The sequence below is a fragment of the Zalophus californianus genome, chromosome 8, assembly GCF_009762305.2.
Source record: "Zalophus californianus isolate mZalCal1 chromosome 8, mZalCal1.pri.v2, whole genome shotgun sequence".
NCBI lineage: Eukaryota > Metazoa > Chordata > Mammalia > Carnivora > Otariidae > Zalophus > Zalophus californianus.
This window is the reverse complement of record NC_045602.1, coordinates 121,370,539-121,385,767: the sequence shown is the minus strand read 5'-3', so window position 1 is coordinate 121,385,767 and position 15,229 is coordinate 121,370,539. Positions and strand designations below refer to the sequence as shown.

Genomic DNA, 15,229 nt, shown 5'->3' with positions numbered 1-15,229 from the left:
CCCCAAAATGATTTATTTTTTATTTTTTTAAAGATTTTATTTATTTATTTGATAGAGAGCAGGAGAGCACAGGCAGGGGGAGCGGCAGAGGGAGAGGGAGAAGCGGGCCCCCCGCTGAGCAGGGAGCCCGATGTGGGGCTTGATCCCAGGATTCTGGCATCATGACCTGAGCTGAAGGCAGTTGCTTAACTAACTGAGCCACCCAGGCACCCCAAAATGATTTTTTTTTAAAGTCTATACACCATACCCCTCATTTGTAGCCAGATGAACCGAGAGATTTTGAGAAGGCTTATACTAGTGATGCTGGAACCAAAAGCCACAAAAGCACCAGCATCACTAAGTTTTCACTCAGGAAGGTTCATTCAACAGAAGACCAACATGGCCCTAGGCCTTCTCCCAAAACCAGAATTTTCCCCATGAAAGAACACTGGCATTTCCAGAAACCCTACATTCTTAATTTACCTATTTGCCATTTAAAGTAAGATAATGATATGGATAGATCTGGTCCTGTGAAATTCAGTGGTAAAGGGCTTTGGTTTTCATAGTTGAAGACTGTGACTGATGCTTAAGTCTCCTACAGAGAACTTTTCACTCAAAGGCCAAGGGATCTTACTGTGCAGTGAGGTTACTTTCATTACCTGCTTTTAAAGATAAAGAAAATGAAAAGTACAACCCACAGCCCTTCCTTCCCAATGGGAAGTTCTGTACCTTTTCCTCCTTTCGTTTTTCCTTGTCTCTGTCTTTGTGTTTGTCTTTATGTTTTTCTGAACTTCCATCTTTGTGTTTGGTTTTCTCCTTCTCTTTGTGTTTCTTTTCAGAATCTTTATGTTCACTGTAAAAAAAAAAAGAAAAAAAAAAACAAAGCAAAAAAGACATAAAGAGTTAGCCCAGAGTAAGGACCACAAGGGTTTACTTCACAAGATCAACTCACAAGATAGCTTCAGATAACATGAAACCATGGAAACTTACAATGCTTTAAATAAACAGTCCTGACAGAAGGTTCAAGCGGAGGCTCTTGGCAACTGGACTTTATCTTGTTTGATGTTTTTATTTTTTCGAAGGAGCAAAGGAACCAAATAGAGAAACGTGGTCATTCTAAACATACCAGGACTTTTTTTTTTAAGTGACTACGAATATACATCAAGCCCACTGTTTCTACAACATTCTACCAGCAAAAACTATGACGATGAAAGCTCCAAACTGAGCATTCAAATCTGATGTGAAAAGGTAAAAACAATTCACACAAAAAAATGCATTTGGTGGCTCTGTGCAGTGAACAGCCCAACAACACAGTAGATGATGTTTCCTGCTGGCTTTAACTAGGAAAAGCTAGTCACTTCTAGATAGGGCTTATAAACCCTGCTTGGTCCTTCCTTCACAATAAGACAAGACCTAGCTAAAAGCAAAGACATGTCCTGCGCTAAACATTTAAAAGCCTTGCTTTTAAAGGGGTTTGTGGACATACTGGTAAGCACTGTAAAGGCACTGCTCCCCTAGAAAACTAAATATGACATTAGAAAGCAAGAGCCATTAAAAAGGTTCATACCCTAGTATCTAGCTCCTGGAAATTTCTCTTTGGAAAATAACATTACAAATGATGTTCATTTTGATGTTTTTCCGTAACAAAAAACAAGAACAAACAAAAACCACCAAGAAAGGAGATACAACCTTAGTAAGGAACAAAAGGGGGAACCTGTGATGTGTCAAATTACACAGCTTTTATACTATAGTTTGTGAGCCCTATGAATATATATATGGACAATGTTTATGGCCACACATGGAGAAACAGGAATATATAAAGGGACTGCAACTATACAGAAACATGCCTGTGGACAAAGACTAAAGAGGCAATAAGCAAAAATTACAAGCTATAATTTAGGGTGGCACAACACTGGAGGACTGTTTTCTTCAGTGCACTGGGCAGGCAGTTTAGGAACCTTGTTCACCGCACCAACTGATAAATTCCACAAGTTAACAAAAGGGACTTGAATTCAAGTGCTGTGAACTGGGGAGCCCCCCCCCCCCCCACCCAGACGCAGGTGAGCTGGCAGCTACCCCAGCTCACAGACACAGGCCCAGACTCAGCATCAGTTCCTGCCCTTCCCACCACCACAGACTGCATCTCCCATCTGTCATCACATTTAGCCCTCAGCCCAGAAAAAGGAGATTTTACCAACAATGAGCTCCTAAGGTTACGTCTATCCCATGGAGTTTGTTCTAAAGAGATTTCGCCAGCACACCTGGGTACGTCAAAAGCCAAAAAGGGAGAAACGGATGATGGCAACCAGTTAGGCGAGAGCCAGAGAACCTAGATCAGAAAAGTATCTGCTGTCACACACATCTCTGAGCACGAAGAGAGCCTCAACTCAAGATGGGCATTTGGGTAATAATAAGCAGAAGCAGGAGGACAAGGGGCCTAGAAGAAACAGGACTACAGGTTTGGGACGATCCAGGAACCGTCAGTGTCAGACCGAAAGAAAACAATGCCCACTTTCTCTTGTTTATATACTCCTCCCTCTATGTTGCTCTCATTGGGTTTTTATTTAGATGTGCCACACAGCGAAGCAACAAGTTTCTCCATGAGCAAACTTTTCCTTTTAACTCGTAAGGGCTGCACCTAGTTCCCGCGTACATGGAGGCACATGGTCACCAAGTTTCCTACCAGGCTTCTTGTTCTCAGCACGATTATGATGTCACTCTCCACTCCGTGTGTTCTCGGAATCTCTGTTTTTACCAAAATGCAATGTTTTACCAAAAAATTATCCTGTACTTTGTACAAAAATGACTCCCAAACTCGTGAGCACGCTTACTCCCAATTCTCATTAAGCTCTCCAGCTTTATTTATTTATTTATTTATTTAAAGATTTTATTTATTTGACAGAGAGAGAGACAGCGAGAGAGGGAACACAAGCAGGGGGAGTGGGAGAGGGAGAAGCAGGCTTCCCGCGGAGCAGGGAGCCCGATGCGGGGCTCGATCCCAGGACCCTGGGATCATAACCTGAGCCGAAGGCAGACGCTCGACAACTGAGCCACCCAGGTGCCCCAAGCTCTCCAGCTTTAGAATGACTGGTGAAACAGCAAAGTTGCCAGACTGCCACAGATTCTTCAGGAGTTTAGACATATGAGATCATAGCTTACACATATGAAATCCTATTACCAGAGAAGTGTATGAGCTTACTATTCCATTTTACAAGCATTGTAGTTTTAGTGCTTTTAAAACATTAATTGTAAGAGGAATTAATGGTCATCTACACAATTTCAAACAATTACATTCACAATACTGATGGATAAATACCTCCCCACACAGTAAGAAAAACTTCCCACTTTATAAGAAAGCCTTGTGCTTGCATTTTCACATACATTATTCCATTCAATCCTCACAACACCCCTATGAGGAAGATTTTATTGTCCCCTTAGACTGATTTAGAAACAGTGATTCAAAGTCTAATTCAAAGTTACAATGTTATAGAAAGAAGGGAAGTTGGGATTTGGATTTAACTCAGTATTTCCATCTCCAAGTTCAGAGCACTTTCTGCTAAATCAGTACCATCACATGTCCATGAAATTGATATCTACCATTTCAAGTAGATTGGTGTTAGAGACAAATGTATGGCCAGTCTGAGATTTGATATATATAAGGTGAAAACTTTGTTTTACCATCAAGTAGAAACTTTCTAGAACAGAGATCTTGGATATCTGAAATGATAAAACCTTTGGGATAGCTGCTCCTTATTTTGTCTTCCCACAAAACTATACACTGTTGATTCAGGAATCTAAGTTTAGGAACGCTTGATCTTCCACTATGTTCTACCTTCCCCTGTTCTCTTTCTCAATGAAAGCAATTCCTAGAAAGAACATTAGTCTGCTTCACTAGCAACTGGCTTTCTGGGGCACCTACCTGTAAGTGTATACACAGCCCTCAAATTTTCAGCTTTGCTATTCACATTATCATACCGAACAGAGATCAGGGAAGAAGTAAGCAAACGACAAATAATGAGACAATACCCAGGCCACCCCCAGGAAAGTGAAAAAAGTCAATTATTTCCTCTGCCTATAACCAGAGAGAAATCTATTCAGGAAATTCAAAGTTCCTGCTAGAGTAGTAACCCTGTCACAGGTCATAATTAATCAAAGACCAGAATGAGATGGAACTATCAACGTGCCCTTCCAAAGGCAATCACTCTCCTCTATTCCCAACGGTTCAGATATAAGAGAGCAGGGATGGGTTTTTATATACTAAGCAAGCTCAGATGATTCAGGACTGAGGACATCTTGTGGTACAAGGCATACTATGGAGTCCTGAACACAATACTAACAAGTCTACTTGTCAAATGCGTTCCTGTCCCTGCCTCCAGAAATAGAGCACAGAGTACTGGAATCCTATCCCTCATTTGGCAGGAGGGCTGGCAAAGAGCAAGACCCAGTGTCAGTCTTTTCTAGGAAATCTACCTGAAGTTAAGTAGCAAATGCTTTTGGGGGACAAAGCCCTGTGATACAGAAGCATGTCTAAGGCTGTGCGCCATGGAAGGTTAGAGGCAGGATTTGGCCAGTGGTAGAAAACAGAGTCAATCTGGGATCAGTTAGACTGACTCATCATCATTCAGGATTTCCTAACATGTACCTCTTTTTCCAAAAGGCTTAAAACTAGTCTGACTTTCATGGTGGCTTAAAGAGCAGCATCTTTTCCACTGATAATGAGTTGACAGAAAGTCTGACCCATGTAGAAGAGGAGTTCGTATGCTGACTGTTTTAAGAGATGTTACCCTCTTCTTTATACTGATCCTGCCACTTTTCCATACATAATAGACAGAATATGTCAAAGTCACAAAATAAGCTTCAGTAGAACTGAAAGCTACAATAATGGCCAGTTCAGAAGTAGTGCACAGATGACTGAAGCACTAGAAAAGCTTCAGTGGGGCTACAGAAGAACAATAAACCAGAAGAAAGGTTTACTACTGACCACAGCAAGAAACCCAAATATCTTAAGGAAAAATACACTTTAGGGTACCTGGGTGGCTCAGTCGGTTAAGCATCTGCCTTCAGCTCAGGTTATGATCCCAGGGTCCTGGGATCAAGCCCTGCATCAGGCTCCCTGCTCAGCGGGGAGTCGGCTTCTCCCTCTCCCCCCATCCACTCGTGCTCTCTCTCAAATAAATAAAATCTTAAAAGAAAAAAAAAGAAAAAGAAAAGAAATACATTTTAAGAATGAGTATAGTCTGGGATACACTGAAGGCCAAAATACAGATAATAGCTAGCATTCCTAGAACCTCGGTCATGGTCACATTTTTGGATGAAATACGAATTTCATTGTTAGAACTCTGGGAGAGAAAATACCAATTATTGGCCAGGTTCAGAAGCTGACTCCTTGGCTCAGGGCTCGTGTCTATCTGGGAATAAGATCCACCACACTAGCAGTGCCTGGACAAGCAAAAGTCAATGCCAAAGAGAACAAACGGAAAGATTCAAAGCCATATCTCCAGAGTGTTCATGCCTGTCTTATGCTTCAATCAGCTAAATTCCACTAAGGAAAAAGGTAACCTACACTATTTTTAAAGTGATAGTGAAAGTCTATGACTTCTGCTGAGGCTGAGCAAAGAAGGCTGACCAGGGTTCCTGTAACCTGTAAGACACTGAGGCAGAAGTGTAGAAGTAGGGAGATGGCAGTAGGAAGCGAGAAGGAAAAAATATTTTTCTTTTGGCCCAGGAAGGCAACCCTTTAAGTGGAAAAACAACAACAACAACAACAAACCTGTGTTTGATATTTTGGGAAGCTAGGATATTGGCTGCGGTAAACCATTTAAATCTATTAAAGAAAACAAAAACAGTCTGTCCTCTATCAGCAATAAAAATATTTAACAGATATTTGAATAGCATTAAGTGCCACGCACTCTTCTTAACAGTTTAAATCCTCATAACAAAACTCTGAGGTAAGTATTAATATCTCCCTTTTACAGATGTGGAAACTGAGACACAGAAAAGTTAAGTAACTCATCCAAGGAAACACCTCTAATGAGAGGTAACAAGGATTTAAACTCAGGCAACCTAGCTCCAGAATCATGCACTCGACCATTCTGTTACATAAATCTCAACAAAACAAAAAGAAACACTGCCAGAGAGAGAAGGAGGCTTTCTATCTTCTGAGAATAAGACTTAGCCACTAATGCCTAAGAGAATAAACTCATCCTGCTACCAGCCTGCTCCTCAGGGCAGCAGAGCCCAGCAGCATGCAAACCAATGGAATCACAAAGGATTCCTATGCAAGAGCCTCGAAGAGCTTCCAAGCTGTGGAGGAAGGAGAGACTCATGGCCCCTTCAAGGAAAGCAGGCAATTATGGCTTAAATAACATTTGCTAAATTAAAAATTCTACGCAAATTCAAAGGTTGTCCCTGGGAAAAGAACGCAGCAGTCAGTTCCTCAAAGATTCTAAAAAATGAAGATTTCCTAATGCACATCACCATTACAGGTTACTAAATAAAATCACAAGAATTATGAAAACTTTGAGTGGAATGGAATTTTAGAAATTATTTATAGACCCCTCATGCAGTTGGTGGCTAAGTCCTCTATCTCCCTTTCTCAATTATTTTCAATGACTTCTTGCTCCCTTCAGATTCAAGTCCCAACTTTGTGAAATAACATGTAATAGTTTTGCCTCTTGGGCCCCATTTTCTATCCTACCTTCTGTTAACCCAGGGTCCACCTAACTGGATTCTTCCCAGAGCAAAGTATATCACAGAGTGTACATGTTTCTATAATGCTTTTCTCACTGTCTGGAAATGCCATCTTTCTAGCCATCACCTTCCCTTGTCAAGATCTTAACCATCTTGGGCGCCTGGGTGGCTCAGTAGTTAAGCGTCTGCCTTCGGCTCAGGTCACGATCCCAGGGTCCTGGGATTGAGTCCCGTATCGGGCTCCCTGCTCGGCTGGAGGCCTGCTTCTCCCTCTCCCACTCCCCTGCTTGTGTTCCTGCTCTTGCTCTCTGTCAAATAATAAATAAAATCTTAAAAAAAAAAAAGATCTTAACCATCTTTCGGTGGCTAGCTCAAATACCCTTTCTACCATGAACTCTTAAAAAAAAAATTATAGTTCATTATAATGCAGCTAGATATAATTGAAAACTAGGGCTCCAAATTGGATGTTATCAATAAATAACTACTAAATTAGATTCAAAGATTACCAAAATTGACAGCTCTAATTTATCTGAATGACACTCTACCAGGATTTATGGTAATCACGCCACCAACATTTCAATTATTTAGTATGTTACCGTTTCCAAAGAACTTTCATCTGCAGAATTCCACTGAATTCTCCCCAACAAACTTAAAAAGCTTGACCAGACCAATACTGCTATCAACACTTGACCAAAATGGAAAACAAGACCCAGAAGTTAATAAGACACACAACTAGTAAGATGTAGGACACAGTTAGTAAATGATAGTCTGGCCTTTCGACTTCTATTTTTGTGTGCTTTTCACTATATCACAGAGTCCCATGTGAATGGTGATGGTACTTCAGTTTCTTCCTTTCTGAACTACCCAACTTCTCTACCTGCTCAGGTTAAATGTCCATTTCTCCCCCCAGACACGGTAAAATATGGGGATGTGCAGATAAATGAAGGGCTTTGGCAAATAGTTCACAAATAAGGGAGCAAAAATATCTTTTATTTTTTTTAAGATTTTATTTATTTGACAGAGAGATAGAGAGAGAGCACAAGTAGGCAGTGTGGCAGGCAGAGGGAGAGGGAGAAGCAGGCTCTCCGATGAGCAGGGAGCCCGACGTGGGGCTCGATCCCAGGACTCTGGGATCATGACCTGAGCCAAAGGCAGACGCCTAACGACTGAGCCACCCAGGCGCCCCGCAAAAATGTCTTTTAAAATTTGATTCTGTTAAGAAAAACTTCTCCTGAGAACTGGTTGCTCAACTCCAGTGCATTTTCCTAGGATCCTATATTCTCTCAATTCTAATTCAGGTAGAATTTGGAACTGAAGGGAAAGCAGAAACCAAAAAGCATCCTTATCCTCAGATGTTTCTCTCATTGACTGTACAGATTAGCACTGCCAACATGGCTGGAAAAGCACTTCTCTTACTATTTCACAGCAGTGCTTTTCTGTCTTCCCTGGCTTTCCACACATTTGTCACTCCAGCCTGAGTGCCAGGCTTACAACTGGCAAGAGACTCACAGTCAAAAACTAGCAGGAGGGGGAAAAAAAAAACCTAGCAGGAAGAATCTTATTTTTCACATATGAAGTCCTTTATTTCTAAAGATTCTTTTTTTTTTTAATTTATTTTTTGACAGCGAGAGAGGGAATACAAGCAGGGAGAGTGAGAGAGGGAGAAGCAGGTTTCCTGCGGAGCACGGAGGCCGACGTGGGGCTCGATCCCAACACCCCAGGACCATGACCTGACCCGAAGGCAGATGCCCAACAAATGAGCCACCCAGGCACCCCATGAAGTCCTTTATTTCTAAAACTAATCCCCCCCATATTGCTTTTAATAGTGTTGTTTATATAAGTTCTAGTACTGAAGATAATTTATAGCGAAGAATACAACTTTTCAAGAAAAGTATCTGGTGAGATCCTACAACCTCAGTCCAGTGATTCCTTAGCATCTAGAAAGAATATTCCTTTGGTTTCTTTTGGGACGATTTATATATTTTTTACAGACTTGAAGTGCTAAATATTAATGCTAACAGAAAGAAGCAATGTCAGAGACAAAGAAGAAATTATTTTTATTTGACTTTGGTATAAACTCTTCCTGTATTATTATAAGGCCAAAAAGGCAATAATCGGAGATGGGGTTTTCACAGGATCAGAATTTAACGAGATTAATACTTCTACTGCCAAAACCTTCCAGACTCAGGGCCCAAAGAGAAAGAGGCAGTGCCTGAAAGAATCTGGCATTTTATAATCTGAGCTGCTAACTGCATGCATATGAGAAGGAGATGCTTGCATTTACACAGTTTAGCTCCACAACTAACCTTCCTTAGGGCAGATTTTTTTCTTTTTACTAAAAGGAATAATGCAGTGGAGAAAAACGACAACTCAGAAACCCTGGTGTCTCATCCTTGTTCTGCTAACACACCATCATGTGACTTCGGGTATGTCACCTCAGACTCCTGACCACACAAAGAGATAAGACAGAATGATCTTTAAATACCCTCCCCTTATTTTGTACCTTAAGTAAGAACAATACAGGAGAAAGTATATGACTAAGATGGGATCTTTTGAGGGATGGGTCCATATCCCATTCTGTCTCAGCAGAAAGGCTGGTGTCCCATTCTCTGACATTCCAAGTATGCAGCACATGTTACTATGTGGAAGAAAGAAGCCTCCTGGATTTGGGTCCTAAGTGTAGCCTAATGAGAAATGATTGATGCTTATATCTGGCAGAGGAGGAAAGACTAGAAACACATTAGTATAAAACCTGTTTTCTTGTAATAGCAACAAAATCATGCCAAACAAATACTGTAATAGAATGAAGCATTTTTTAAAAAAAGATTTTATTTATTTGAGTGAGAGAGAGAGAAAGAGTATGAGCGGGGGGAGGAGCAGAGGTACACTTCTCCCCTTCCCCCCACAGCAGGGAGCCTGACACAGTGCTTGATTCCTGGTACTCCGGGATCACGCCCTGAATCAATGGCAGATGCTTAACCGACTGAGCTACCCAGGTGCCCCTAAAATTAAGCATTTTTGAAGAGAACATGTTAAACCTTAAATATACTGGGCTCCTCAGAGGTGACTTAACAATCTTCAAAGTTTCTTTAATCTGCTACAGAAGGAAAAAAAACAAGCCCAGAACTAATAGAAAGATCAGAAGTCACTTAAAAAGGAACACATTGTATAGGACTGTACTGAAATATAGATATATAACCAATACACTTGCTTTGTTGCAAAGAGGTACTGTGTCAGCAGAGGTCAAAACAGGAAGTATTAAAAAGTCTGTTTACAACACATAATCTGGTTAAACTGTCTTAAACTTACTCACATGTGAATTAGAGATTCAGGGCTAGACTTAGTCATGTGTAAACAGCAACCCAGGCCAGGTTTTTCCAATGCCTCTTGGCAAACAGGCTATTATTTCTTAAGTATTTTGATTAGAAATATTAAAAGGCACAAAATTGTGTTAGAACAAATTCCTCAATTTGCCTATGCTATAATCTTGGAAAAGTATGCTTGATAGAGGTACAAAATACCACCTCATTATTTATGAAACAGTTCACAGTTGAAGAGCTTTTATACTTACTGACTCCCCTAAGTCCCCTCTGAAGCGTGTATTAGTATGCAGGAACTGAAAAGAGGAGCTGAGAAAGGTTAGGCAACCTAACCAAAGTCATGTGGAACCTAAGCTGATGGACCAGGATGAGGCTTTCTTCTAGACAAAGGCCATTAAGCTACAATGGACTTTCCAAGAAAAATGACACCAAACCATATCCTTTATTTTTAAAAAGGACATTTTGGTAAAACACAGCAGGGCCAAAATGATGTCCCAAAGCCTTTTACACCACTTCTACCTAATCTTTTCTCCCACAATTTTGGTTGGTGAAATCAGATATGGCAGAGAAAAAGGGATCTTTAAAGTTTGTTTTAAATATTAACCTTTATTTTTTTAAAAGTTCTTTTGGACAGATTCATGATAACACAGAAATTAGCTTTTTTTTTTTTAGGTAAAATTTGCATACCATGAAGTTCTTTGGTTGCCTTTTTAAATTGTTTATTGTTATGTTAATCACCATACATTACATATTTAGTTTTTGATGTAGTGTTCCAAGAAATTAGCATTTCTTTATAAGCATTTTCCCCAGGTGATGAAGTTCTTCATGGTCAAAGATTACCTCATTTTTTTGGGACTTCACACATCAACCAGCACAGGATAAACATGGCAGGCGGAATAAAAATACTTGTTTGACATGATCCAGCAATTCTACTCCTACCCAAAGAACTGAAAGCAGGGACTCAAATACTTGTATACCCACGTTCACAGCAGTGTTATTCATGACAGCCAAAAGATGGAAACAACCCACGCATCTGTCAACATGGAAAGAGATTTTTAAAATGTGGTATAGACACACAATGGGAGTATTATTCAGCCATAAAAGAGGAATGGAATCCTGATATGTGACAACATGGATAAACCTTGAAAACACTAGATTAAGGGAAATAAGCCAGACACAAAAGGGATAAGTATTTTGTGATTCCACTTATATGAGGTACTAGGATAGGTAACTTCACAGAGACAGAAAGTAGACTAGAAGGCGCCAAGGGTGGGGAGTGGGAGGAGAATGGGAAGGTACTGTTTAATGGGTTCAGAGACTATTTGGGATGATGAAAAATTTCTTGAGATGGACAGTGGTGATGGTTGTACAATACTGTGAATACACTTAATGCCACTTCAAAATGGCAAAACAAAACAACAAAAGCCCCGGCAAAACACGTTATATATATTTTTACCAAAAACACAGTAAAAACTTGTTTCAAAAATGGGATGGCCGGGGATAACAATCCTGTAGAAGATTAAGACTATGTGAAAAGAAGAGAGAAGATGGTAATTGGTGTGTCCATAGGTCATCCAGTCACTGATTTAATACATTTAGATTAGTTAAGTGCCAGCTACCTGCCAGATACTACACGAAGCCTTGAGAATGTAAAACGAATGAAACAGACTTCAACTCTGCTCTCAGAGACCTTAAGAGTCTAATGGGGAATACAGAAATTTCGTAAAGAGACAATCACAACACCAATGCACCTTGGCAATTACTATGGTAAGAATATATTCAAGGTGCCAGAGAACACAGAGGAGTGGCACTCAATATGAGGGGGTGGGCAGAAAGGATACCTGAAAGAAGTCAAGTCTAAGCTGCAACAAAAAGGATGATACTAATCTTCCAGAACGAGTAACAGCATGTTTAAAGGCCTAGGGGTATATGAGAAAACATCTTGTGTTTGAGGAACTGAGAATGAGGGAAGGGTATATGGCAAGAGAGGTAGCAGAAAGAGAGAGCCAAAGACCGAGAACTGCTATGTGCACGGGAAGGAGATGAGAAAGGTGGCCAGAAAGGTGGAGAAGGACAGAGGCATGAAAGGCAAGGGAAGTGGTTTTAAGGAGGGCTGGGCCCAGAATGTGGAGTATCTCGGCAAATGTTCCCTGTGTCAAAAATCTGTATTCTGCTCTTGTGAGTGGAATATTCTATAAATTTCAATCAAATCAAGTTAGCTGGTGATGTTCAAGTCTTCTAACATTGTAATGATTCTCTGCTTATACTATCAACTGAGAAAGAGGCAGTAAAATGTGACTATAAATCTAAATTGTCTATTTCTCTTTGTAGTTCTATCAGTTTTTATTTCATGTATTTTAAGGCTCTGATATTAGTATATAACCATTTATAATTGTTATGGCCTCCTAACTGGTTCCTTTTTATCTTTACGAAAGGAACTTCTTTATTCTTGGCAATATTCTTTGCTCTCAAATCTACTTTGGTAGGTATTAGTATGGGCTGAACAACTATAAACTGAAGAAGAAAAGATACATGTGAACTGAGGCTGGATTCAACTACTGGTATTAAATTCACCAGAGTAATGAAAATGAAAACTAGATGATCGAGTGGTAAGAAATGAGTGAGTGGTGAGGGAAAAAAAGACCACAGGAGTGGTAGATGATACAAAGAGTAATGTCCCCACTAGAGAAAATCTGGTTATTTTAATGATTCATAAAGACTTATTCATAAAAAGAATTCATTAGAAATATCTTAAAATTTTTAATGGTTCATAAAAAGAACAGACTTAGAAAGCAATTCTCACTTCTAACTTGTCTGCAGACAATAAGCCAAGCTAATGAAGCAGTTTTAAGAGACTCTAGGCTGGAGGCACTCGTTCCAGTGCACGACTGATCTTTACATTCCCCTTTAACAAAACTTAGGCCACTGTGGGAATATCAGATAGCATTCTCCCCAACAACTGCCTTTAACTCAAAACGGAAGCATAAGTCCTTATTTTCAACAAGGGGTCCCATATCCAAAGATACCCTAAGTCTTTGGGTTTAACCACTTGCTTCATATGCCAAAAAATGGGAGCAAAACAAAAAAGAAAACATCTTTCTAAGGCTTGAATCCGAGGGCAGCACTACTGAGTTTCATTTATATTGGTGGTCATTGGCTTCTGTGAGAGCTGAATGCTTCTGATGAAACTAAGAATGCTCTCTCCAGGAAAATCTCATATAACCAACCTTTTGCATATGATTTTAGGGGGTTCACAGACCACAGAAGCCTAAGTTAAGAAGTTTTAATTTATACCCATTAAAGTACAGAAAGAATAAAAATATATACACATATATCCAGTTGCCAATCTAGTCACTTTTTAGGCAAGTTCTCTGGATATCATGTGTTACAATCAATCCACAGCTGACTTAGTTAAAAATTATATATATGGGGGCACCTGGGTGGCTCAGTCGTTAAGCGTCTGCCTTTGGCTCACATGATCCCGGGGTCCTGGGATTGAGCCCCACATCGGGCTCCCTGCTCTGAGGGAAGCCTGCTTCTCCCTCTCCCACTCCCCCTGCTTGTGTGTTCCCTCTCTCGCTGTGTCTCTCTCTGTCAAATAAATAAATAAAATATTAAAAAAATATATATATGTATTTTTTGTGAGGGGGAGGGGCAGAGAGAGAAGGAGAGAGAGAATCTTAAGCAGGCTCCATGCCCAGTGCAGAGCCCAACTTGGCGCTTGATCTCACAATCCTGAGATCATGACCTGAGTCGAAATCAACTGTCAGACCCTCAACCAACTGAGCCACCCACCCAGGTGCCCCCCCCTACAAATTTTCTTTTTTAACAATTTTATTTATTTGAGAGAGCAAGCAAGTGAGCAAGCACAAGTAGGGAGCCTGATGCGGGTCTCTATCCCAAGACCCCGAGATCATGATCTGAGCCAAAGGTAGAAGCTTAACCACCTGAGCCACCCAGGTGCCTCCCCGCCCAATTTTATTTTTAATGAGCTACATATTGAGAGAAAATTAATCATACTTGCTTTGTACATCTTGATCTGAACAACAGCATCCCCAGTAAGGCCTGAATGATCAAGGTTACTCTTAGCAACTCTGGAATCAAATACAGTCTCTCCTTACTCTGCTAACCATGCTATTTACCTGTGGCTCAAGTTAAGGTATATTCCAGGTGGGCAAGCCAGTCAACCCACTGCCAAATGATGAGGGACTTGCTGGTTTAACCCTTACCTGTTGCTATGTTTAGACTTTTCTCGGTCCTTCTCCTTGTCTTTCTTGTGCTCTTTGTGCCGGTGTTCTCGATCTTTGTGTTTATCTTTGTGTTTATGAGAATCTGCAACCATAAAAGATGAGTCAGTCAAGAGGAGTCATAAGCTATCTCCTGCCCACCTACCTTGACAAGCTGGTCAAGAAGCACAATGACAGGATTCAAATGGCAAGGTAGCCATAATAGCACATTCCACTGGAAGGGAAGATTTCACAAAGCCACTCAGACAAGGCATCCCATTACCTGCCTCTAAAACCAAGACAAGTGTTGCAAACACCAAGAGGAAAGGGGAATTAATTCTACTGTAAAAGGAAGCAACAGTTTGGCACTCTTCTCCCTAGATCTGGTACTACTGACACTAAATCATAAATGATACAAAAGGATAAATCTTGAACAATGACTCTCAAGATCAACTGGTTATCTCTGTAAATTTTGGAAAAATCCAAACCTCGAGATATTTTTTCAAGGATATGTTTTTAAATCAACTATAATAAAGTATAATTTCTATGCAATAAAATATATATATTTCAAAGACACATCATCCAAGAAAGTTTCCCTTATGCCCCTCCCCAGTCAATCCCAATCTTTCACCCCCACCCAAAGCAACCAATAATTTGCTAGCACTACGGATTAGGTTATGTCTAAAGTTTTATATAAATGAAATCATACAGAATTTACTCTTCTCTCTGATTTCTTAGCATGTTATTTTTGACATTCATCCGTGCTGCTGGATGTAACAGTAGTTGGTTAAGATTTTGCAGGTGAGTGGAATCCCACAGTTACGGATATACTGCAGATTACTTATCCATTCACTTGTTGACATACATTTGAGTTGTTTCTAGGCATTGGTTATTATGCATAAATCTGCTATGAACATTCATATACAAGTCTTTGTGTAGTACATGTTTTCATTTCTTTTGGGTACATACTTAGTAATGAAATCACTGGGTCATCTGGTAAGTATAACTTAAACT

At 40.2% G+C, this 15,229-nt stretch overlaps 1 protein-coding gene across 1 annotated transcript in view; it reads right to left on the bottom strand.

Moving 5' to 3' along the window:
• TOP1 (DNA topoisomerase I) overlaps positions 1-15,229 on the bottom strand; it is a 90,420-nt gene that overhangs the window by 44,465 nt on the left and 30,726 nt on the right. The window contains 2 exon segments of the mRNA XM_027623695.2: positions 709-832; positions 14,219-14,321. Of these exon segments, the coding sequence (XP_027479496.2) occupies positions 709-832; positions 14,219-14,321 (227 nt within the window).